The sequence below is a fragment of the Tamandua tetradactyla genome, chromosome X (assembly GCF_023851605.1).
Source record: "Tamandua tetradactyla isolate mTamTet1 chromosome X, mTamTet1.pri, whole genome shotgun sequence".
In the NCBI taxonomy this organism is placed as follows: Eukaryota; Metazoa; Chordata; class Mammalia; order Pilosa; family Myrmecophagidae; genus Tamandua; species Tamandua tetradactyla.
The window spans coordinates 34,130,017-34,157,367 of NC_135353.1; the positions used below are offsets into that span (position 1 = coordinate 34,130,017).

At 37.8% G+C, this 27,351-nt stretch overlaps 1 protein-coding gene across 4 annotated transcripts in view; it reads right to left on the reverse strand.

The window, feature by feature from the left end:
* OCRL (OCRL inositol polyphosphate-5-phosphatase) overlaps positions 1–9,099 on the reverse strand; it is a 54,086-nt gene extending 44,987 nt beyond the window's left edge. For 3 of the 4 annotated variants that reach the window (XM_077144861.1, XM_077144857.1, XM_077144856.1), the window contains exons 1-4: positions 8,858–9,099; positions 8,522–8,601; positions 4,060–4,139; positions 1,215–1,253 (exon numbers count right to left, since the gene is read on the reverse strand). In XM_077144861.1, coding sequence (XP_077000976.1) covers positions 1,215–1,253; positions 4,060–4,139; positions 8,522–8,601; positions 8,858–8,896 — 238 coding nt within the window. In that variant the 5' untranslated portion in view covers positions 8,897–9,099. The remainder of the gene's footprint in view (positions 1–1,214; positions 1,254–4,059; positions 4,140–8,521; positions 8,602–8,857) is intronic. The other variant, XM_077144860.1, reaches the window with a different exon arrangement.
* Positions 9,100–27,351: the final 18,252 nt, after the last annotated feature.

A 27,351-nucleotide genomic window follows, 5' to 3' on the forward strand; every position in this document is an offset into this window, starting at 1 on the left:
ACTATTGTATACTATGTGTGGACTGAATGTGTGTGAAGATTTGTCAATAAAAATATTAAAAAAAAAAGAATAAGGCATTTTGGCTGCATTGCTGATGAACAACCTCTGCTCTAGTTTTGCTTTCTTAGTGTTGTTTTTGCCTTCTCCTCTCAAAGGAGAATAAGACATAGGTATTAAGTTATTTTCTTTCTCAGATACCTGCAATAGAATCCAGAAGCTGGGTTTACTTAGTCTTTCAGAATCAGCCCTTAAGGTTTCTAAGATTCATGACAAAAGAAAAGAATAATAAACCAGAACCAGAAAAAGCCAACTTAAACCATTCAACTCAAACTGATGGTGTCAAGGGCAGGGACTGTGTCTAAACAAAGTTATGTATAATCCATAGCTCTTAAGTGCCAAGTCCCACGCATCCAACAACTCAACCACGTGTTAACTATAAGGCAATTGGTTTGATTTAGATTCATGTGGTTCAGAGACTCTCTTTTTTTCTATAGCAACTTCAGAGTAACCACAGTAGCAGTGGAGTGCCCATTTTCTCCTCCCCCTAACAATATTACGTGACAATCAAAAAACATCATGCACAGAAAGTGAATGAGGATTTTATTCAAACAGATAAAAACGAGAGAACAGAGACATGGAGAAGGAAGACCATGTTCCCTCTGATAAAGAATCAGATGCACTGAGGGGACGGAACTTTAAAAAAAAAAAGACCAAAAGCTATGCCTGGGACAAGTAATTTAAGGGACTCCGTAGCTTCCCAAAATATTATAACAAAAAAGGAAAACATCATGCGTTAACATACATACATAAAAATAGGGTGGAAAAAACTTAAAACGTAATAGCAGTATAAAAATAACCAAAAAAAAATCACAACCAATAATCTTCATGTGTTTTAAACATTTTACCCTACAATTATCAACTCCACAACAATGATTTTACCAAGAATAACAATACTGGTAGCTCTAAGAAGTTCAGAATGTATTTTCAATATGTACAAAAATTTTTGCCAGCCACTGCTTTTTTTCTTAAGCTTAGCCTAATTTTTTTTTTTAGCATTCCTCCCAATGCTGTTTCATATGGCTGCCTTAAGAAAATGGAAAATACAGGATAAAATGATAAAAATAAAAGATGTGCAAAAAGGTGCTTTAAATATAGCAGGTATTCAAGTAAATATTTGTTGAATGGAAACCAATTCCATTCAGAAAAATACTCACTGTTTGATGCTATATCAATCAAAAGAGTCTCTTCTGCCTCTGAGGGGGGGAAAAAAAAAAAGAATAGGATCAGGGAAGAAAAAACCATTCATTACAATCAAAAGAATTATATGCCTAACTAAATGAATGCTTCTCTTAGCCAATACTCCTAGATCTTAGAACACATTCAGAAAAAAATCCTTTGCTTTTTTGTCTAGTTTTTTTTTTATAATACATGGGCAGGTACCGGGAAATGAACCCAGATCTCTGGCATGGCAGGTGAGAACTCTGCCTGCTGAGCCACTGTGGCCCGCCCTGTTTAGTAGTTTTAAAAAAAAGATCTTAACAGCACTAGGCTTGAACAATTATGAGCCAATTCAACTAAAAGAAAAATGAATTAAGTAACCAAATAGCAAAGAAAATCAATGGAATGACAAACAGTAGGGAAAAAAACATGTTAATTCAAGTTTAATTCCTCTCAACTGTAACTTATTGACTTAATATAACCTAGTGTCATTAAGATACTTCTAACAGTAAACCAAGGAAATGACCTCAAAGGCCCCAAAGTGAATTACTTTCTTAACTCAGATTTATTCTCTGAAAATTTCCCAGTCATCTCATTATCTCTGTCCCTGCCCCACATAGGGGCAGAACATACCTGAAGTTCAGACTTCAATGAACAGTTATGGGCCCAAGGCCCACCACACCCAAAAGTATAAGACAGGCACAGTTCAGAACTCTGAACTCCAAGTTCAGAGGTCTCTTTCATCTCAATGGCTCTCCTGGGCTTCCTTCATTAGCTAAAATGTCTAGACCCAATCTACCTGTTCCTCTCTGACTTCTCTCGATTTGACATTAGCACCTTCCCGACCCTTCTGGCTAAACTCTGGACATTGGCTCCTTTGGATTAGCTTAGATCTACCCCGGCCTGATGGAGCGGTTTCAACCTTTCCTAGCTCACTCATTAGACTGTATATATTTATAATGTATATATCACTCATTGTTCAGGTACAATAAGAGAATTAGTAAGGAACTGAGTTGTCTAATATTAGACAGAAAATAGTCTCAATACTATTGCTATCATGATGAACAAAGGAAAGAGGGCCTCACTGTTGTTCATCAGTAACTTTTAGTTTCATAAAACATGAGCATTTATAGAATGTTTTCAAAACAGTCTAATCAAGTCAGGAAATTGAAAGGATGTGAAAACTCAAGGAGGTAAGTGCCTTTCATCATGGGAAAACACTGCGTGCCTGTGCACATATTTTCCCAGATGTCAAGAAGCACTGCAATCTAACAATCTGTTGTCTATTTCTTATTAAAAACAATATTAAGAGGAACAAGGAAAGAAAACCTAGTACAAAAAAGTACAGAGCTAATAGGACACTAGTCTGAAGTCATGCTCTTTGTCTTTTCTCCTTGTTAAAGGCCTGGGTAAGTAACAAAGGGTGTTTACAAATTGAAAAGTTAGGTGACCACAGCAACTTACTAAGACATGTAGGTGTCTTGCTTAAAATGCCTCACAAGGCTAAACAGCTATGATTTCATTTTTCTACACAATGTAGATACTATTCTTCTGCAGGTATTTTAAATTGTTAATACATGTTGCCTTCAAAAAAACATATTCTATGACTTAGTAATTCCAATTATAGGAATAAACCCTAAGGAAATAAGATATTTGCAGGAAGATTTATATACAGAGATGTTCATTATATAATTTATACTAGGGAAAAATAAGAAAAAACCCAAAGTCAAACACAGGGGAATAATTATAGTATGGGCTATTCAAAAAATGGAATAGCAGACAGCTGTTAACATTATGGAAAAGCACTCATAATATAATGGCATGTGAAACAGAAAGAAAAACTGAATACACAGTACGAGCCCCACCCACCGTGAGAGTTACATGTGGTAGCAAAAAGAAGAACGTTGTATTTTATCTCTGAACCATAGGAATTTGGTGACTTATTTTCTTTAGACTTTTCTGTACTTTATATATATATATATATGTATATACCCATATATATGTGTAATATATATGTATATATACACAAATAGTATGTGTTGTAATATATATATACACACAAATAGTATGTGTTTGTGTGTATATATATACACACACACATAACTTTTGTAATTAGAAAAAAAATTAAATGTAGTTTAAGAAAGAATCAATGACAGTCAAGATTCAATTACATTTTTTCTAAGGCTCTCCTCAAATTTCCCTAGAAGTTATATTCAATACAGAATACATAATGCATTTGTTCTCTAGTAATCAATTTCCTTTCTAGAGCAATTTGACATGACACCTTCTACACAAAGCTCCCAATGTTTGAGTTGCTGTTCCCAACCCCTAAATCTGAGAGTAGGACATCAAATATTTCCTCCCTGGAGTCAATTTTCTTATGATTCACCAATGTCAAGATTTGAACCCAGCACAGTGAATGTAAGGTTTACTGCCAAATGTTTTCATTTTAAATAGTGTGGGGAGAAAGTGCTGAATGTGTGTGAATACGGGCAACCTTGAGGCTTTACAACGAGCAGTGTGTCAGTTAAGCCCCCACATGTCATTTAAATCCACATAGAGGTCAGTCAGTACAAAAGACTATACACACAGATAACAGACTATATACCCTGGCCAGGGAAGCAGGTGAGACAATATATAGTTCAGTATAACTGTTAAGGCCTCTTCAGACAAAGCATTTATCTTCCTCTCATGGTAGGTTAGTGATGTTATCTTTTTATGCAAAGAGTAATACATTTCATTTCACTTGCAGTGATAAATTTTACACACGTATGGTTTTATACAATGCAATAATGACCAAGGAAAAACATTATAAACTAGCTAAGCAATTAAAGCTAGTACCTTGAACACATCTAAAGTGGCTATTTATAGGAATGATATCTTGAACATGCTGTTCCTTCTTATGCAACTGGATTATTAACCTAGGAAACAGAAGAATGCATCAATGAATAGCTACTGCAAAACCCAGACATTTAACAACAAAATACAATGCTGTCTTGTTATACGAATTTAGTCTGTATCTATTAGACTACTACATCTAGTTCCTTGGAGCTGAGTATTATGATAGCTAGATATTGCTCCAGGTCTAAGAGGATGTTAGTGGTGATCAATGCCCAAATACCCACTTGGTCTCATATGCTATAAAAAACATATACCAGTCTATGTTCCAGAAACTGCTTACAATCTTAAAAGCATGAATTAGAATTTACACCCTTAGAGTATGCACACTAGAGTAAAGAACTAATAGCTAGATGTGAACTCCATGAAGACAAAATTATCCCTGTCTTTTCATTATAGTATTTCAAGCACCTTGCACAATTCCTGGCACATACAATTCGCTCATGTTTGTTGAATGAATGCATTAGAAAATTTAAAAATTAGTTTTTTGATTATAATCCCATGATTTTGACCAAAGAATAGTTCTACCTCTTCAAACAAGCATACAGGTCTATGGAGAAGTAAGAGGAGGCCAGCCAGATCACCCAAAACCCCAGCGACCAAAGGTAGCCAGATTGTCTTCACATCCCTTGTGTTGTTGCTTTGGCTTCCAACTTCACGGTGGTATTCTTAAAATAAGCATTACTGAACTTAGTCCCCCAGCATGAAATGCAAGACTTTTAAAATTCTTATGCACTCCAGAAACATTAACTTTCATTTATTATTTTCAGTGGCCCAGAATGTCTCCGAGCTTCTCCAAAGTCATCAGGTGGTTCTTTTTGCAAGGAATGCTCCTCTCTTTTCTTCCTGAAGAATGTCTACCTATGCTTTAAGACCCAGCTTAAATATCACAGAGTGATATTTGAGAGTGATAATACTCTCTTATAGTTATTATAATCCACCCCCCCCCATTGATTCGAGCTCCTTGAAAGGACACAATCAGTTTTGTCTCTTGACTAGTAAGTGTTCAATTAAACATTTGCTGAATAAATGAACTAGCTTAATTAACATATAAAGGGATTCATTTCTAAGTATAACTATTCAGTTTCTGACAATAAAAATGTCATTGCTCTGAAAGGTTTGATTTCTATTTTGTGGTCTTTGGGGGTGCTTAAAGTTTTAGCTTTTTGGGTTTTTTGTTCAAATGTGTTAAGTTTGAAGGGGATAACCTGGGGAAAGAAATTGTTTAGATAGAACTAAGGGAAATAAAATAGTAATACTGTCTTTTTGCTCTGGTCCTCCTTGCTTAATTTGCAGGGGTTTATATTTTAAGGTTATTAGAGAACTACTGTGTAGGCCCCTTCCAACCTAGAAAGTTCATGATTCAAGCAGAGTTTATAAATCCAGTCAAAGCCTAAAAGACTTATAAAGGTTTAAGAGGTGAGGGCTTACTTTGAGGAAAGTTAATACAAACCAATATAATCTCAAAATAAATAATATATACTAGAGATGGTATTGAACATTAGCAGAGAAAACTTCAACTAGACTGCATTGTTAAAAACTACCAAAAAACAAAGATAATTGAATAAATACTGCATTTAATGAATATCTGTGTTAGTCAATAAATTGCAGCAAGACAGTAGAGCTAAGAGTAAAGCATTAAAATTCTACTGAACTGTAAACCTAAAATTGTGGAATTGTAACCCATACCAAACCCTGAAATCTGTTCTACAACTAATTGTCATACTGTGCTTTGAAACTTATTTCATTTTTTGTATAAATATTATTTTTCACAAAAAGAAAAAACAAGTTTATTGTGATGATAAAAAAATTATTTATTCCTTCCAGCCTCCTATATTCCAGAGCAGCTAGAAGGAAAAAGCTAAGAGGATGGTATTGTAGCCCATGACAAACTCTGGGATCTGTCCTTTAACTACTTGTTGAAGAGTGCTTGAAAACTATTGACTTTTTCTTTCTTTGTTTTGTATATATGTTATACTATACAATTTAAAAAGTAAAAAAAAATTCTACTGAAATGTAATAATTCGTTTCAGAACAAAAAAGATTTGTTAAAAAGGCATATGGCAAAACAATGGAATCAGAATTTGATAGATGTCAAACAGAAATCAGTATTTGACATATTGTCAATGCTGACTCAGCATTATTCCTAGGAAACACATATTTTGATTTAAGGTGAACTAACAGGTACTATCATAATCTATTATCCTTGAGAAAAAGAAATGAACCCTAGTGTTTTGATGTCTCATTTCCAAAATATTTAGTTTTAATTGTAACATTGGTCTGTCAAGCAAATTTCTCCTGTGGTTGATTGGAAAAGCTCCAGATGTAAAGATTAAGATAGGCTTCAAGTTCTAGGATAAAAAGGTCAAAGGTAAAAAAAGTTCTGGACACCAAAGACAGAGAAGGTACCCAAGAAACAAGAATTTAAGGATCATAGATGGCATTAGGGTATTAGGGGATTCTAAGAAATTATTTCAAAAAGCAGACCACATAATTCTGAGATAGGTTACTGAAATGGTAGCCTCCGTACACAGCTGGGAGACAGCATAGAGTAATTAAGAGCTGGAGTAGCTGAGCTATGTTGCATAGATTCAAATCTCAAGTATGCTACTTCCTAACTGTGACCAAGTGACAAACTTGTGCCTCAATTTCTACATTGATAAAAGGGGAACAATGATGATATTATTACTTTTTCATATTAACCCTCATATGAAAAGTGCTTTGAATAGTACCTGGCACATATTAAAACCATTAAATGTTAGTTATTATACTCGTAACTTGCACAGAATTCTAATACAAGAATTTGATTTCTCTATGGGGAGGATTCAAATAGAACAGCCACTGCTGCAAGTTTAAAAGTACTTCTAGTACAAGAGCCCAGACAGGATGAAGTGCTCATGTCAAGGCCAGTCATTCACTCCCTTATTAGCCAAGTAAGCTGCAAACCTACTAAACCAAGGAACCAGATCCTGGGCTGTGATCACCTCAACAAAGCAGTTATTTTAACTAATCCTCATAATCATATTTGGCATAAAAGGAAAATAAGAGATAAAAATTTCATTGGTTTGCCCAAGAGTCACATCTCAAAAATAGCAGAAATGAGATTTCAACCTAGGCTCTGCATTCCAAATCCATTCTCTCTGCCCTATCCTAGCCTTGGAAGTGTCAGTTTGTTTCAGTTTTCAATTCACTTGTCTATTGAATTTAGTTTTATTAAACCAGTCTTCCAGGGATTGAGGAAACCTGGGAAAAACAATATGAATTTCCGACATCAACAGAACTGACTAAGCAGGACCTAGGGAAGAACTACTTTTATAGAATCAGGTGATGCTAAATTAAAGTGGCACCAACAGTGCAAGAAGTGGGCAGCCTAGGCTAGTGGGAATTTCTTTTAGGTTTAGACAGCACAGACACAAATCCAGTCTAGAGTCTGAAAGCAGGAATTCAGAGATACTGTTTTTAGGCAGAATCCAATGATGGGAGATGGTAGGATTTAAGTGGTCAACAACTTTTAAACTCAGAAGAAATCAAGAAATGCAGTGGACGCCCAAGAGAGGAGGCTTGGGCACATGTGGATGGGATAAGATGGTCACTATGGGAAATTTTTGAGATGAGGCTTTAGTGGCAAGGGAGTGAGATTAGCAGCTATATAATGACAGCTTATGAAAACAATCTTTTGCTCAATCAGTCAGCAGTCTTACTGAGCTCCTATGTGCAAGGCAGAAATAGAGTGGAAGGTGATACACTGATAAAATGTCAAATGTTTATACTTTTTCACATTTCATCACCTTTTCTCTACCAATGTGTGAGGCCAATGTGTGAGGCAGTTACTGGCTTCCACTAAACCATTACTGAATTAATGACCCTGCCTTGGGGCAAGTTGCAGGTCTTTGAATTTTATGGAATAGGGGGGTGGGGAGACTGGAGGAACCAGTTGAATGGGGTTAAGAAAAGGCAAGCCTGTAAGTTTAACAATGAAGCCTTTCTACAGGGCTTTTACTTTTCCTAAAACACTTCTGCATTTATGATTCCCCCAGTTACAACTCCAAAGAATGGCTATAAGGTAAGGTAGTTAATATTTTTATTTAACCGGTGACAAAACTAAGGCCCAGAAAGCTTTATTAACTTGCCCAAGGTTACACAACACACGTCAATTGCAGGGGCAGGAACTAAGAACCCAGGCTTCCTCCCTGTTCACGGAGTCCTCCCACTGAGCGATATAGACGCAATCTACCACTTAACGCAGGGGGAGAGCCCCGCCGTTGGAGAGCACTCTCGCACTTCACACCTGGGTCTGAACCTGTTGCCCGCAAAACCCCAGAGGGAAGAGGGTGGATGGTCGTGGTTTGGGGTTGGGAGGTAAGGGGAGGCTCCTCTCTTCTGTGGGAATCAGGTGGTTACTTACTCATATTGTCCGTTCCTCTGGGCTAGGGTCAGAGCGCAGGGTTCCCGGAGGGGCCCTTTCATCTCCATACCCTCGATAGTATGCGGACGCTAGTCAAGGGTCTCTGGAATCACGGCCGGAGAGGGGTGGCGTGGTGCGGTGCCGAGGCAGCCTGTCGCCCCTCCGCCCGCCCTCCCTGGCCCCCAGGCATCGCCTCCCGCGCCAGCGCCCCCTCCCCCTGCTCTGCTCGGCGGTTTCTCCAACTAGCCGACACCCTCCCCGGTGTTCCACAGTTCCCCCCCGATCCCCATCCCCGGGCCGATACGGCTCCCCCTCCCCCTTATCTCAGGCGGATACGGCAAGGGGCTGGGCTCCGACCGGGAACGGCGGCTCCATTGGGGAGGCCTCCGGGATCAGCGGGACTGCAGACTGCGGGCGGATCCAACGACGCTGCCTCCCTTGCCCTCACACCCACCTGCCTGCGCTACGCTTACTTTGCAGAACGGCTCAGCGCCGCCAGCCTCGACCCGGGAGCCCAGAGCCCGGAGCCGGGAGCTGAGAGCTTGATCCGAGAGAGAGCGGCGCCTCGCGCCCCCGCCAGTTTCCCAGGCCGCCGCAGATTCCGCCCTCTGCGGCCAAGCTGTGGAACTGCAGTGACAGACACGACGGACTGGGGGCGTCTTTACCATGTCCAGCAAGGAATGCATCTTAAATACTACCTGTGACGCCAGCATTGTTCTGGGGACTTTGAACAAAATGCAGTCATAACTATCAGGGGGCTCAAAAGGTGTTGGGCTAATCGGACTCATATCAAATCTAGTCGAAAAATCCTTATTACTGTTATAATGCACTATGCGGGTTATCCTATCTCTCAGATGTTCTTCTACCCTTCCTCTTCTTTCCACCCCCTAAACCAGAAAATTCCTCAAAGCTCAGACTCTTGCTCCTCCTCTGTCCCCTCTCAAGGTGATCTCTAGGCAGGGAACGTCCAAATATATATCCCTGGCACAGACCTCATATTTAATATACCCCATTGTTAACAAAATACACAAAACCGTATAACAAATCAAACTCATCATTTCACACAGGGGTCTAGGCTTGAAACTTCAAAGCCATATGCTTTCCTCTCTCTCCTGCTTTCTCTGTATCCATTCAACTTTGTTAATATTTTGGGGGGAATTACTTTTAGATTCCTTGTTTTCTCTCCATTTGTTTTATTTTCAGCCTTTGTGATATCCTATCTGGGTTACTGCATTTCCCCCCAAATGAATCTCGTTGTCTTTAATCACTGTTTTAACTATTTTATTCTCTTTACAGTGATAAGAATATTTTTCCCAGAGCAGTGTTTTAATTACTTTTATTCATTTGCTCAAGAATCTCTAGTGGACGAGATACCAAGAGTGATTCTAAAACTATAGTAATTAAGACAGTATGGTTTGGAGATAGATGGATCAATGGAACAATATATAGAACAGACCCACACATATATGGAAAGTTGATATTCAGCAACTGTGCTCGTTTGAAAGGATTATGTACCCTAGAAAAGCCATGTTTTAATGCCGACCCATCATGTGGAGGCAGCTGTTTCTTTTAATCCCTATTCAGTACTGTAGGTTGGAAACTTGATTAGATCATCTCCACGGAGATGTGACTCATCCATTGTGAGTATTAAGCTTTGATTAGAGGGAGATGTGACTCCACCCATTCCAGGTGGGTCTTGATTAGTTTACTGGAATCCTTTAAAAGAGGAAACATTTTGGAAAAAGCTTCAGAACCAAGAGAACCATGAGAGCCCATGCAGCCAGAGACCTTCGGAGATGAAGAAGAAAAATGCCCCCTCGGGGAGCTTCATGAAACAAGAAGCCAGGAGAGAAAGCTAGCAGATGTCACCATGTTCACCATGTGCTTTTCCAGTTGAGAGAGAAACCCTGAACGTCATTGGACTTCTTGAACCAAGGTATCTTTCCCTGGATGCCTTAGATTGGACATTTCTATATCCATGCTTTAATTTGGACATTTTCATGGCTTTAGAACTGTAAACTTGCAACTAAATAAATCCCCCCCCCCCTTGTTTTTGAATGCTGTATGGTGGGATCACATTTCATTTAAATTCCCCTTTTTAAAAGCTGTTCTGTTTCTCGTATATCACATTCCGGCAGCTAGCAAACTAGAACAGAATATATGACATTTTAAAACAGCAGGGAAAGACCAGATTATCCACTAAATGGTGCTGGGGCTATTGAGTATGCATATGGAAAATTATAAAATTTTCCTACCTCGCACCATATAGGAAAAACATTATTTTAGGTGGATTAAAGATATAAATGTGAAAAGCAAGATTTTACAACTTTCAGAAGAAAATAGGAGAATATCTGTACAACCTTGGAATAGGGAATGAGAGTGATTACTTAAGACACTGGAAAGTATAAAGAATTAAGTGCAATGATTGATAAGTGTGACCATGTTAAATTTCAAAATATATGGCTTCAAGTCAACTTAACCTAGTTAAAAGACAAGCCACAGACTGGGAGAAGATATTCCCAAGGCATGTGACCAAGAAAGGATGACTTCACGACTTCTGGCTATCATCACCTTTCTGACTTCCTCTCCTGCCACGTTCTCCAACTCACTCTGTTTAGTCACATGGATTCCTTGCTGACCTTAGGACTAATCAGGCCTTTGCACGTGCTGTGCATTCTGCCTGTTCCCTCACACCCTTCAGGTCTTTGCTCAAATGTCACTTTCTCAGTGAGACCTTCCCAGATCACTTTATTTAAAATTGTAATTTGATAATCCCCTTCCCACACATGCTCCCTATCCCTCTTCTCTGTTTATTTTCTCTCTGTAGGATTGACCAGTATCTGTTGTATCTTTATTTTATTTATCAATCTAAATTATTGTTTACTTTCCTCCATACAATGTAAGCTCCTTTAGGGCAGGTGTTTTTGTCTGTTTTGTTTATAGCTGTATTCTTTTTTTTTTTAATTTTTATTGTCAAACCTTAACAAACATACTAACATTCCTAATATAAAAACATTCCTGACATACATTCTATAAATGGTGTACAATCAATGGCTCACAATATCATAGTTGTGTATTCATCACCATCATAATTTTTTGAACATTTGCATCTCTCCAGCAAAAGAAAGAAGAAAAAGCTCATATATCTCATACCCCTTACCCCTCCCTCTCATTGACCACTAGTATTTCAGTCTACTCAATTTATTTTAACCTTTGTTTGCCCTATTGTTTGTTTATTTTTTATCCATACTTTTTACTCATCTGTCCATACCCTAGATAAAAGGAGCATCAGACACATGGTTTTCACAAATCACACATCCACATTGTAAAAGCTATATCATTATACAATCATCTTTAAGAAACATGGCTACTGGAACACAGCTCTACAATTTCAGGTACTCCCCTATAGCCATTCCAATACACCATAAACTAAAAAGGGGATATCTATATAGTGCATAAGAATAACCTCCAGATTAACCTCTCGGCTCTGTTTGAAATCTCTCAGCCACTGACGCTTTATTTTGTCTCATTTCTCTTTCCCCTCTTTTGGTTGAGAAGGTTGTCTCAGTCTCTTGATGCCAAGTCCCAGCTATCCCAGGATTCCTGTCCCATATTGCCAGGGAAGTTTACACCCCTGGGAGTCACGTCCCACGTAGAGGGGGAGGGCAGTGAGTTCACTTCCCATGTCGGTTTAGAGAAAGGCCACACCTGAGCAACAAACGAGGCTCTCTGAGGGTGACTCTTAGGCCTAATTTTAAGTAGGTTTAGCCTGTCCTTTGCAGGCATAAGTTTCATAGGGGCAAACCCCAAGATCGAGGGCTCAGCCTATTGATTTGGTTGTCCCCACTATTTGCAAGAATATCAGGAATTCTCCAAATGGGGAAGTTGAATACTTCCTCCTTTCTTCCCATTCCCCCAAGGGGACTTTGCAAATACTTCTTTATTCACTGTTCAAATCACTCTGGGATTTATCGGGGCATCACATATAGCTGTATTCTTAGTACTTAGAACTGTTCCTGAGATAAAGGAGATGCACAAAAAATACTGATTAAATGTATGAATGTATAGAGAACTAAAAATCAGTAAGAAAAAAGCCAGATAGAAAAGTTGACAAAATATATGAATCAGCTATTCACAGTCAAGGAAACCCAACTGGCCAATAAAGATATGAAAGAATGCTCAGTTTTATTACTATTCAGGAAAATGCAAATGTAAACCATGAGATACCATGACTGCTAAAAGGAGGATAAATTGGTAGAACTGCTTTGAAGTGCAATCTGACAACGTCTAATAAAATTGAATATGTAATACCCTTCAAACCAGAAACTTCATTTCTATGTATAAACCCTGACAAAACTCTAACCTTTAAGCACAAGGAGACATGTAAAAGAACATTCATTGCAGCATTATTTGTAATCTCAAAAAAAACTTGGAAGCACCTTAAATGTTCATTGGTAAGTGAATGGATGAATAAATCATTGTATTCATGAAGTTAATACTATCTTGAAATGAAAAAGAATTAATTAGTGCTAAATGTATGACATGTTTAAATCTCAAAAATATAATGCTTAGCAAAAAGAGCAAATTGCAATACATATATATAGTATGCCAGTTATATAAAGCTTGAAAATATCTGTTGTTTATGGCTATCTAGATCTGTAGTGATAGTATATAAAACATCATCACCAAATTTTTTTTTGTTTTTTAATTTTTTTACATGGGCAGGCACCAGGAATAGAACCCGAGTCCTCAGGCATGGCAGGCAAGCACTCTTACCTGCTGAGCCACTGTGGCCTGCCCATCACCACCAAATTTAAGGAAGGAAGATGATTGCGATTGGTGAGGGGTACACTGAGAATACAGACTGTATCTGTAATATGTATTTTCTTAAACACAACCTGAAAGTTAGTGTTGTAAGATTTGATATAACTGGGTGGTGGGTACCTACATTGATTATGTTACTCTATGTATTTTCCTGCATTTGGAATCGTTTGCAATATTTGAAAATGAAAAATAAAGAAAAATGTGTAGGGGAGGTTAGCGGTGTCAAATGCTAAAAGTAGGAGAAAGAAAATGAAGATTGAAAGACTTTCTTTGAATGTGTCAAGGATGTGTCATTACAGACCACTAGATGTATGGTTTCAGTAAGTGGTGAGGGTAGAAATGAGATTACAGGAAATTCAAGAGGGACCATATCATGAGGAAATAGAGACGAGAGACCACATATTGAAGGGGTTTGAAAATAAAGAGGAGTGAAATACAATTTTAGTTAAATTAGTTGGAAGGGTCAAACAGAGGTTACTATGGAGGCTCTTTAAAGCAAAGTGGCAGGGGTGGGCCACAATGGCTCAGCAGGCAGAGTTCTTGCCTGCCACGCTGGAGACCCAGGTTTGATTCCCGCTGTCTGCTCATGCAAAATACTACTAAGAATAATGATAACAAAGCAAAGCGGCAGGAGCCAGTGAAGAGAGGACATATAAGATTCTAGAAGAGAGTGGCAAAAAGATTGGAAGCATGGAAGAATTCTCTTCCTCTGAGTCTACAGTAGCCCCAAGAATGTAGAACAGTGCCTAGCATATACATAGCTAAGTACTCAATAAATATTTCTTAAGTAAAGAATAAGAACTTGTGTAGATATTGATATATGTTGAGGTGAGGGCACTAAAGAATATGGTCTCTCATAAGGAAAATGATGATTTTTCTAAAACAAATAAAAGAATAAGTGGATGCTGCAATATTAACAACAACAATAACAATCCTGGTAGTTAACATTGAACACTCATCACGTGACATTCATTCAACTGAGGGTTTTACATACATACTTTCATTTAATTCTCATTAAAGCCCTGTGAGAGAACAATATTATTATCTCCATTTTTAAGGATAGAAAACTGAGACTCAGCACGATTTAGCAACTTGCCCATTAAGTTAATGGGCAGACTCAGGATTCAAACTTAGGTTTGTCTGACTCCAAAGCACAGCTTTGAGCCAACACATTATGCTGTTCATTCAATATAAACAGTAATAAAAATAAGTGTGTATTTTAGACTCTTCTGTGCCCAGCGTTATACTAACTGCTTTACCTGAATCATCGCATTTAATCTGATGAAATTGAAGGAGAGAATAGGGGGTTTGGGGACTTGAATAAGGCATAGAGGAGGGAAGAGTCACTGTTGAGAGAGTGATAGAGAATCCAGAAGAATTAATAAAGGTTTTTGGAGAGCAGCTGAGAGAGACCTATTGGAGGCAGATTCCATGAATTCCCATGGTGGGTCAAATCAGCACGGGTCTGTAACTTTCTCTGGCAATGCTTGGCTGATGAGAAGCAGGAGTAGAGAAAATAGTTCAACTAGGTTCATTAAGCTTGTGAGTTAATATAGCAGGCACAGCAGAAGGTCATGGGGTTAGGGAATCTAAAGTGGTGTTCAGGGTGAAAATCAATATATACACAAAAATCTGAAAATACATGCAATAATTAGTAACATTTGTTTCTAAGTAGTCAGATTAATGGTGATTCTTTATTTCTTTTTTTATATGTGTATTTTCTACACAAGAATTTCCTAATTGGGTAACAAAAATAAAGATATTTATACTGTAAAATGGAAAGACCAAATTGCAATCGTATTACCAGGTCTTCAAAATAAATGAAAATTTCTTCTACTTTACTCATTCCTGAAGTCTCAACTAAAGCATCAATTCCTCTGAGAAACCCTTGTTGACTTTTTTTTTGGATCTAATTTATTTAAAAATTTTTTTTATTGTATAGTATAACATATATACAAAGCAAAGAAATAAAAAAGCAATAGTTTTCAAAGCACTCTTCAAAAAGTGGTTACAGGATAGATCCCAGAGTTTGTCATGGGCTACCATACAATCCTCTCATATTTTTCCTTCTAGCTGCTCCAGAGTATAAGAGGCAAGAGGGCTTAAATACTTTTTTATCATCACAGTTGACTTTTTTTTCCTTCTTTTTTGTGAACGATAACACATACAAAAAAGTTACAAATTTCAAAGCACAGCACAACAATTAGTTGTAGAACAGATTTCAGACTTTGACATCAGTTACAATTTCACAATTTTAGGTTTTTACTTCTAGTTGCTCTAAAATACTGGAGACTAAAAGAGATATAAATTTAATGATTCAGCATTCATATTCATTTTTAAGTCCTATCTTCTATGTATAATTCCACCATCACCTTTGTTCTTTCCATATCTCTCATTGGGGTTGTTTGGGCTATGGCAATTCTAAATTTTTGCTATTGGAAGGGTCTGTCCCTAATATGGGGTAGGGAGATGGAACTATCTGATGTTCTAGAGAGGCTGGGCTAGGTTTCAGGACTTATCTGACAAGGACACATCTGGAGGTTGTAGGCTTCTGGAAAGTTACTCTAGTGCCTGGAACCGTTGCGGAACTTATATATTTTCCTAGGTGTTCTTTAGGATTGGCTGGAATGGTCCTGGTTGGGGGTGGGCAGGTTATGATTTGTAGTAACGTCTACCTGAAGCTTGTGTAAGAGCAACCTCCAGAGTAGCCACTCGACTCTATTTGAACTCTCTCTGCCACTGATACTTTATTAATTACACTTCTTTTCCTCCTTTTGGTAAGGATAGAATTGTTGATCCCACGGTGCCATGTCTGGATTCATCCCTGGGAGTCCTCTCCCATGTCACCAGGGAGACTTTCACCCCTGGATGTCATGTCCCACGTAGAGGGGAGGGAAATGATTTCATGTGCACAGTTGGGCTTAGAGAGACTGAGGCCACATCTGAGCAACAACAGAGGTCCTCCAGAAGTAACTCTTAGGCATGCCTATAGGTAGTATAAGCTTCTATGCTACCTACATCATCTTCACAAGAGTAAGCCTCATGATTGACGGCATGTTTGCCTCTCTTTTATCCAGTAAGTCAAAACTTTAGTCAATTCTATACTGAATTCCTTAATGCATACCTCTGATCATTCTCATGTGTCATCAAATATGTGATGCCTAATCGAATAAAAATCATACAACCCAATGCTTACATTTACTTACAAGAGGCAACCAATACAAAGAGTTAAATGGCCACTGAACAAAAATCAAATAAATGAATCTCTAGCTTCAAGGAAACCCAAGTCCTACCACCACCACTACATACATAACACACACACACACACATAATTAAACGGGCAGTCTGTGCATGTCTTTTATCCATTATGCAACTATAACCAAGCTCCTAGAACTTTTGGTTTTTGAGAATATGAAAAATAAAAATAAAAAGCTGATATCTTAAAGAATGGCTATAAAATAGTAAAAGAAAATAGCAAACTCAAAACTAGTAATGATTTAATTAAATGGCTACAAACATAATATTACACCAAGTTTATTAATTGTTAAATTTGCTATTTATAAAAAAATCCATTATATTTGAAAACCATTTTTAGATTCTTGGAAATTCTTGGGATGATTATGGAGAAATCACAGCTATTATACATTAAATTAGTTATGCACAGACAATTTCAAAAGCAAAATGACCAAAATACCTTTCAAAACTTTATAGCAAAAATGTAAATATTTAATGCAGGATGTGGATGTACTTTAATATGTTTACTATGATGCCAGCTGAAGTCTCCATGAGCTAGAGTACTTAAGGCTTGCAAAGGCCTTAAAATTAAAACCGTCCTGCCTCATATAGATGAGGCTGGGAAGGAAGATTTCACGCAGGTGAGTCAGCAACCAGAGGCTAGAAGGCAGGCCCAGCAGAAGCATAAATGATTCATTGATTTTTAAATCACCACTAGTTGAAAAGCCTTGCTTTTCATATATAAAAATCCAATACTGATACTGCTTTCCATACAGGGCAGCATAAAGAAGAGCTCATTTTTTTATTTAGGCATTTCTATTTATAGTTTTCATTCCTTATAAATTTGAGGTGAGAAAGGCTCATTATCTGTGGCTACAGGCTATCTAATTACACTGCTGGTGAGATGGTGAGAAGCACAGCAGGCAGGGGAAGGTGGCCTCCTTTAGCACACCCGGCCTTCCAGACTTCCTTCTCCCCTATTAAAGCTCACCTTCCCTTTGCTAATTTATTCCTACCCTGGGTAGTTTCTTGATTCCCTTCACCCTCCACTGCCTTCACGATCCTAGGCTAGGCTTTCCTTTGTGTTTAGTGAACCCCATAGCCAGGTGTGGCATTGCCCTGGCCTACTCTTCTCCCTCCCTCAGAAACGGAAGATACTGCACTGAAAGAATATGTAGGTAGTGTGGCATTTAAGGCCCCAAGGATCTGTCCTGATCTGAACAGATCTTTCCAGAGATACCTCTCAAGACTACTCCACATAAACTTTATGCCCCGCCCAGCATTTCTTTCAGGAATTCAACATGTGAGTAGTTACAGGCAATCAGATGGGTGTGCTCATGACTCAGGTACTTGGTTGAACATCTGTGAACATAGCTAGTTTGCCATATTGGTCTAGACTGTTGTAGAGTGTTAAAGTAGAAACAATTGGTCATCACTAATACATCAACTGGAACAAAGGTACCACATTAATGCAGTGTCAACAATAAGAGGTATATGGGAACATCGTAGGCTTTACATGACTTTTCTGTAATTAAATTCTTTAATTAATAATTAAAAAACCATGATGCTAAGTGAAAGAAACTAGACACAAAGTGCTACATATTGTATGGTTCCATTTATATAAATATACCTAGAGAGACAGAAATAGATTAGTGGTTATGTAGGGCTGGGGAAGGATAGAGGGATTGAGAGGGGATTGCTGAGGGGTATGGGGTTTTTCTTTTTGGATTAATGAAAATGTTCTAAAATTGACTGTGGTGACAGATGCACCATTCTGTGAATATACCAAAAGCCAATGATTGGACTGTATGGCACGTGCATATATCTCAATAAAACTACTTTTAAAACCCCAAATCAAACAAAAAAAATAATTGGTCATATACTGTTTAACATATAGTCACAGAAAAAGGAAGCAAAGAGATGCTAATATTCAATTACAAGGCATAAAATGATAAAAATTCTATATTCTTATATTGCATGTAAAGATTTTTCTAGTACTTCAAAAACCCTCAAAAAGAAAATACAGTTATGGCTAAACTCAATTTGGTTTTTCACTTATTGGGAATAAAAATTATCCACGTGTGCAAAGTAAAACCATTTCTTCTAATGTCATCATTTAAAGACAAAACACATAAATTGTTAAAAGTAAACAAGCTGAGGGCGGGCAATGGTGGCTCAGAGGCACAGTTCTTGCCTGCCATGCCCGAGCCCCCGGGTTCAATTTCCGAAGCCTGCCCATACCAAAAAAAAAAAAAAAAAAAAAAAAAAGAAAAGTAAACAAGTTGGTATTTTCTAAAGCACAAAATTCAAGAACTCCAAGAATCAGGTCTTCAATGTAGTGTGTGTCTATCTGTGAATGATGTAATTCCCAGCAATATTTTATCTACACTGTGATGGATAAGATGGAATGTTTTATGATGATTATCTGAGCTCCCCTTTATGCTGAATCCTGTGATCCTCCCCAATGCAGATAGTGAGACGTGAGGTTGATACCAGCAACAACATAGGTGTCATTAAGGAATCGTAGAAGACATTCTTGGTTTTTAGGTTGGGTATTTTAAGCCTCAATTCAAAATGTAAGACATGGATTTGGGAAGAATACCTACTGAGCATGACTGTGTTATGTTCCTCACCCCTCCCTCCACTCCTAGTAGATCAGAGCCTCAGAACTGAGAAAAGGATGGCGAGTAGGAAAGGAAGAAAATTTAGAAACTGGGGTCTGTGGTCATGATGAGAGCAAGCAGTGTTGGGTGGCAGTTGGGACTATGAGATGCTTGATGGGGAGTTGGTTACCTTAATGGATGGCAGCCGGGATGAATGATAGAATGACTGTAACATCTCAGGGAAGGCCTAGGCAGAATATATTAAGAGCACAAGAAGTAGGTGCTTCCTCCCCACCACTACTATTTTAGTCTTGCATAAACCATGGGGTTTAACATCAACATGAAGGAAAGTCATGAAGGAGGGAGGGGTGAGTCCTAAATCTGATTGAATTTAAACATGAAATGACTAAAGAAAATAAATCATTGAATTAACTGAGTTTACACGGATGAGTTTAGATTGTATTCTGATCTCAGGAAGAGTTGTGTTTCAACAAAGAAATTAAGTTCAGATATAGGAAGCATAAGTTCCAGAACCTTGTCTGTCTTGCTTATAGATATACACCTAGCCCTAGCAAATAGCTGTTCAATAAATACCTGTGGAATGTTTGTCTTGGAAAAAAAATGAGTGATTTGAAATTTTCCTAAGGGTGTTAAGCATCAAAACAAGTTAGGAAATGCTGCCCTAATCAATTAGACAATTTAAGTTCTTGATCACACGCTACTATTTTTTACTTCCATCTCATTGTTAATGCTATGTCTTCCCCCAACCCAACCTCCTCTGCAACCGTACCTGCTGGAATCTTTTCTATTCTTCAATGCTCACCTCAAATGTTCTTTCTTCTTTGAAACTTTCCTCTTGCCAGCTCTTAGCTGGAAAAGAATGCTCCCTCTTCTGAACAACAGTGCCTCTGTGTACCTCTTATAGAACTTCTTGGAACATCTCAAGGTCTGTTTTGTATCAAATTGTTTCAGAATGAATAATCACATGATGAGCTCTCATTATTCTTTTTTTATTTTTATTATTTTTTTTTATTATTATTTTTTTTATATGGGCAGGCACCGGGAATCGAACCCGGGTCCTCTGGCATGGCAGGTGAGCATTCTTGCCTGCTGAGCCACCGTGGCCCACCCTCTCATTATTCTTATCTCCACTTGCCCACCATCTCCTCAGCACTTTATAGTTATAATTTAAGAAACAAATATTTCTAAAACATTTATTTATATATTCTTATGGTATGTCTATTTTTCCTTTTTAAAATATGCATACAATATATATGCACAGTTTAACAAATAAGTATAAAGCAAATGCCCATGTACTTTGGAAGATACTCTCCAACCAGGTGCCCCTCTCCGATCACCCCTTTTTCCCCTACCCAGAATTAAACCAGGGCTGGTATTGAATGAGCAAACACTGGTGAGGCCTAAAGGCTCTTTTCTGTTTGGATTGGTCAAAGTTTAACTGGCTGTTAAAATTTTTTGAAGACCATCCCTAGATTTAACCACCATCTTGACTTCTGTGATAATCATTTCCTTGCTTTTCTTTATAGTTTTATCACCTATGAATGCAGCCATAAACATATAGCTTATATTTGCTCAGTTTTGAATTTTATCTGAATGGTATCATACATTGTCACTATTTTATACCTTGCTTATTTCATTCAATATTATGCCATGCATGCTGCTGCATATAGTTGTTATTCATTTTCATTGTTGTATAGTATTCCATTGTATGAATGGATCATAAATCATTCTCCTGCTGACAGAATTTAGGTAATTTCTAGAATTTGCTTATTTCAAACAAAAGATGCCATGAACATTCCCATACACGCCTCTTGGTGTTCATGTGAATGATTTTCTATAGGGTATATTTATCCTAGTGGAATTGCTGAGTCAAAGGTGTTGCATGTCGGGTTCTCCACAAGCAGAAGCTCAGAACTGAGTATTGGGTGCAAGATGTTTATTAGGGATCAACATCCTTGGAAGAAAAGAGGAGGAAGTAGGATTTGGCAGAAGGAAAAGGTGAACTGCAATACAAGTCTGACAAAGCTTGAGCTAAGCTGGCATGAAGCTTTGGAACGAGTAGTGCCCATCGCTGTGTTCTGTATCAAGTTGAAATAATCGTTTACCCCATCCCCCTACCTTGATCAATCACCCTAGGAAGGCCTAACCTCTGGTAAATCAGTTCTCTGCAGCTAAGGCAGATTGAAAAGGAGCTGACAATTGGAGGCTGTCTGCTGATTGTATTCCTGCAGTACGTGGGCAGATTGTCCTTCCTTGAAAGGAAACTGGTTGGCACATCTCTATAACTGTTACAACAGGGCACATATGTGTTCAGCTCTAGTAAAAATAATGTCAAGCTGGTTTCCAAAGTGGTTATATTATTTACACTGTCACCTGCATTGTATGTGAGTTCCCACTGCTCCCCATCCTCACTAACTCTTGGTATTTTCAGTCTTTTAAAATGTTTAGCTATTCCAGTGGATGTGTAGTAGTATCTTATTGTGGTTTTAATTTGCATTTACCTAATGACTATTAAGGCTAAACACCTTTTTGAATGCCTATTGCTTTATGTCCTTTCCCCCCTCTCCGTTTGTTTTTTATTTGTCTTCTTAGATAATGAGTCTGTTTCAGGCAGAGGTAGGCAAACATATCTCCTCCTCCCATCCACTTTTTTATGACACTCCAGCTAAGAATGGGTTTCTTCATTTTTAAATTGTTGGAAAAAAATCCAAGGAAGAATATTTTATTATATGAAATTTAAATTTCAATGTTCATAATAAAGTTTTATTGAAACCCAGCCATGCTCATATGTTTATCCATTGTCTGTTTATCCATAGTCTGTTCATGCTACAACAGCAAAATTGCATAGTTGTGACAGGGACCTTCAGCTCACAAACCCTCAAATAATTGGTATCTGGCTGTTCTAGTTTGCAAGCTGCCGAAATGCGATATACTAGAAATGGAACAGCTTTGAAAAGGGGGAATTTATTAAGTTGCAAGTTTACATGTTCTAAGGCCATGAAAATGTCCAAATTAAAGCAAGGCTATAGAAATGTCCAATCTTAGGCATCCAAGGAAAGGTACCTTGATTCAAGAAGGCCAATGATGCTCAGGGTTTCTCTCTCAACTGGAAAGGTACATGGCGAACATGGTGATGTCTGCTAGCTTTCTCTCCAAGCTTCTTGTTTCATGAAGCTCTCCCAGGGGCATTTTCCTTCTTCTCCAAAGGTCTCTGGCTGAGTGGGCTCTGTAGTTTTTTTCCAAAATGTTTCCCTTTTAAAGGGCTCAGGTAAGCAACCCCATCCTGAATGGGTGGAGAGACATCTCCATGGAAACAATCAAAAAGCTCCCACCCAGCAATATTGAATGAGGATTAAAGGACATGGCTTTTCTGGGCCAAAAAACATATTCAAACTGGCACACTGGCCCTTTACAAAGAAAGCTTGCTGCCCCCTGTTCGAAGGCACTGCTTCTCAAAAAGTGGCTTTTGCAAATGAAACCATTGTCCTCCCTCCTACATGGGACCTGACATCCAGGGATGAAAGTCTCCCTGGTAGTGTGAGAGATGACTCCTAGTGATAAGCCTGGCCCTGGCACTGTGGGATCAACAATGCCATCCTGACCGAAAGAGGGAAAAGAAGTGTAACAAATAAGGTATCAGTGACTGAAAGAGTTCAAATAGAGTCAAGAGGCTACTCTGGAGGTCACTCTTACTCAAGCTTCACTTAGACATAGCTACCTATCATAACTTGCTAAAGCCCAACCAAAACCATTCCAGCCAATCCTAAAGAACATCTAGGGGTTTATCTGAGATTCTATAAAGGTTCCGTGCATTATGATTATTTTCCAGAAATCTACGACCTCCAGATGGGTCCCTAGATCAGATAAGTCCTGAAATGCAGAAGGGCCAGCCACTCTAGAACATCAACTAGTTCCATCCCCCATCCCAAATCATTGACAGTCCCTTCCAACATTAAATAGTTAAAATAGGCATAGCCCAAATACCCATAAAGAGTGGGAGAAAGATCAAAGGTGGATGGTGGAGTTATACAGAGAAGGTAGGGTTTAACAAATGACTATGAATGCTGAATCATTATATCGATATTTCTTTTGGTCTCCAGTATCTTGGAGCAGCTAGAAGTAAAAGCTTAAAATTGTGGAATTTGTAACCCATGCTAAACTCTGAATCTACAACTAATTGTTGCAATGTACTTTGAAATTTATTGCTTTTTTATATATATGTTATTTTTCACAAAAAAGAGAAGTATAATAGAGAAGATAGGACTTAACAAATGAGTATAACTGCTGAGTCATTGTATTGATATTTCTTTTGGTCTCCAGTGTCTTGGAGCAGCCAGGAGAAAAAAAAAAGAAAAATCGTGGAAGTGTAACCTATGCCAAATTTAAAAATCTGATCTATAATTACTTGTTGAAATGTACTTGGAAATTTATTGCTTGTTTGTATATATGTTATATTTCACAATAAAAAATAAAAAAAACCGTGGCCTTTGGATGGCAGCATCAGTAGGACCTAGTTAGAAATGCAAATTCTGAGGTCGGCCCCAAACCTACCAACTAGAAACTTGGGCAGGTTTTAACATGCCTCCGGGGGATGCTGATGTACTACTTAAAGTTTGAGAACCACTGATCTAGATCCTGGGCGAGGACCTAATCCGTTTTCTTTGTGATTCCTCGTGGTCCATGGCAGACTGATCTCTACATAGTGGATAAGCTGTAAAAGAGCCTTGAAAAGTATTATTAAATATATTATTTTGCATGTGAAATCTGACAAAAAAAGGACACTTAGAGCAAAACTGCAGGAGGGTAATATGGAATCTGAAGGGTACACATGGAGGATGTAGGATACAATGTGGTTGGGGAGCCATCCCCTGGACTCCCTTCCCTTCTTACCTCCTTTCATTTAGCTTTTTAACACAGATAAAACAGAGCCTGGTCCCTGTCTTCAAGGAGGTCACAGTGTAAGTAGGGGAGGGTCCTGACCCTCTTCTCCCTCATTCACTGCCGTTCTTCGGAACTTTACATTTGGGGAAGTGCGACTGTGCGCAATTGAGGACCTTAATTAATATTAATGAACAACACAGAAAAATTGACTTAGCAAACAACAGTTCTGCCTTATTTCTACTTTAGCTTTGGGCCAACTTCAAGACTTACTTTCTCATATCCTAACTTCTTGTCTCAGTCTAAAGCTCGAAGAATCACTTTGTTCTTTTCTTTGTTTTTTTTATTAATTAAAAAAAATAAACTAACACAACATTTAGAAATCATTCCATTCTACATATGCAATCAGTAATTCTTAATATCATCACATAGATGTATGATCATCATTTCTTAGTACATATGCATCGATTTAGAAAAAGAAATAGCAAGACAACAGAAAAAGAAATAAAATGATAATATAGAGAAAAAATAAAAATGAAAAATACAAAAATATATAAGAAAAAAAACTACAGCTCAGATGCAGCTTCAGTGTTTTAACATAATTACATTACAATTAGGTAGTATTGTGCTGTCCATTTTTTTTTTTTTTAGAAATCATACCATTCTACATATGCAATCAGTAATTCTTAACATCATCACATAGATGCATGATCATCGTTTCTTAGTACATTTGCATTGGTTTAGAAGAACTAGCAATACAACCGAAAAAGATATAGAATGTTAATATAGAGAAAAAAAATAAAAGTAATAATAGTAAGAACAAAACAAAACAAAACAAAACAAAAACCTATAGCTCGGATGCAGCTTCATTCAGTGTTTTAACATGATTACTTTACAATTAGGTATTATTGTGCTGTCCATTTTTGAGTTTTTGTATCTAGTCCTATTGCACAGTCTGTATTCCATCAGCTCCAATTACCCATTATCTTACCCTGTTTCTAACTCCTGCTGAACTCTGTTACCAATGACATATTCCAAGTTTATTCTTGAGTGTCGATTCACATCATTGGGACCATACAGTATTTGTCTTTTAGTTTTTGGCTAGACTCACTCAGCATAATGCTCTCTAGGTCCATCCATGTTATTACATGCTTCATAAGTTTATCCTGCCTTAAAGCTGCATAATATTCCATCGTATGTATATACCACAGTTTGTTTAGCCACTCGTCTGTTGATGGACATTTTGGCTGTTTCCATCTCTTTGCAATTGTAAATAACGCTGCTATAAACATTGGTGTGCAAATGTCCGTTTGAGTTTTTGCCCTTAATTCCTTTGAGTAGATTCCCAGCAATGGTATTGCTGGGTCGTATGGCAATTCTATATTCAGCTTTTTGAGGAACCGCCAAACTGCCTTCCACAGTGGTTGCACCATTTGACATTCCCACCAACAGTGGATAAGTGTGCCTCTTTCACCGCATCCTCTCCAGCACTTGTCATTTTCTGTTTTCTTGATAATGGCCATTCTGGTGGGTGTGAGATGATATCTCATTGTGGTTTTCATTTGCATTTCTCTAATGGCCAGGGACATTGAGCATCTCTTCATGTGCCTTTTGGCCATTTGTATTTCCTCCTCTGAGAGGTGTCTATTCAAGTCTTTTTCCCATTTTGTAATTGGGTTGGCTGTCTTTTTGTTGTTGAGTTGAACAATCTCATTATAAATTCTGGATACTAGACCTTTATCTGATATGTCGTTTCCAAATATTGTCTCCCATTGTGTAGGCTGCCTTTCTACTTTCTTGATGAAGTTCTTTGATGCACAAAAGTGTTTAATTTTGAGGAGTTCCCATTTATTTATTTCCTTCTTGCTTTAGGTTTAAGGTCCATAAAACTGCCTCCAATTGTAAGATTCATAAGATATCTCCCTACATTTTCCTCTAACTGTTTTATGGTCTTAGACCTAATGTTTAGATCTTTGATCCATTATGAGTTAACTTTTGTGTAGGGTGTGAGATATGGGTATTCTTTCATTCTTTTGCATATGGATATCCAGTTCTCTAGGCACCATTTATTGAAGAGACTGCTCTGTCCCAGGTGAGCTGGCTTCACTGCCTTATCAAAGATCAAATGTCCATAGATGAGAGGGTCTATATCTGAGCACTCTATTCGATTCCATTGGTCGATATATCTATCTTTATGCCAATACCATGCTGTTTTGACCACTGTGGCTTCATAATATGCCTTAAAGTCAGGCAGTGCAAGACCTCCAGCTTCGTTTTTTTTTCCTCAAGATGTTTTTAGCAATTCTGGGCACCCTGCCCTTCCAGATAAATTTGCTTATTGGTTTTTCTATTTCTGAAAAATAAGTTGTTGGGATTTTGATTGGTATTGCATTGAATCTGTAAATCAATTTAGGTAGGATTGACATCTTAACTATATTTAGTCTTCCAATCCATGAACACGGTATGCCCTTCCATCTGTTTAGGTCTTCTGTGATTTCTTTTAGCAGTTTTTTGTAGTTTTCTTTATATAGGTTTTTTCTCTTTAGTTAAATTTATTCCTAGGTATTTTATTCTTTTAGTTGCAATTGTAAATGGGATTCGTTTCTTGATTTCCCCCTCAGCTTGTTCATTGCTAGTGTATAGAAATGCTACAGATTTTTGAATGTTGATCTTGTAACCTGCTACTTTGCTGTACTCATTTATTAGCTCTAGTAGTTTTGTTGTGGATTTTTCCGGGTTTTCGACGTATAGTATCATATCGTCTGCAAACAGTGATAGTTTTACTTCTTCCTTTCCAATTTTGATGCCTTGTATTTCTTTTTCTTGTCTAATTGCTCTGGCTAGAACCTCCAACACAATGTTGAGTAATAGTGGTGATAGTGGACATCCTTGTCTTGTTCCTGATCTTAGGGGGAAAGTTTTCAATTTTTCCCCATTGAGGATGATATTAGCTGTGGGTTTTTCATATATTCCCTCTATCATTTTAAGGAAGTTCCCTTGTATTCCTATCCTTTGAAGTGTTTTCAACAGGAAAGGATGTTGAATCTTATCAAATGCCTTCTCTGCATCAATTGAGATGATCATGTGATTTTTCTGCTTTGATTTGTTGATATGGTGTATTACATTAATTGATTTTCTTATGTTGAACCATCCTTGCATAGCTGGGATGAATCCTACTTGGTCATGATGTATAATTCTTTTAATGTGTTGTTAGATACGATTTGCTAGAATTTTATTGAGGATTTTTGCATCTATATTCATTAGAGAGAT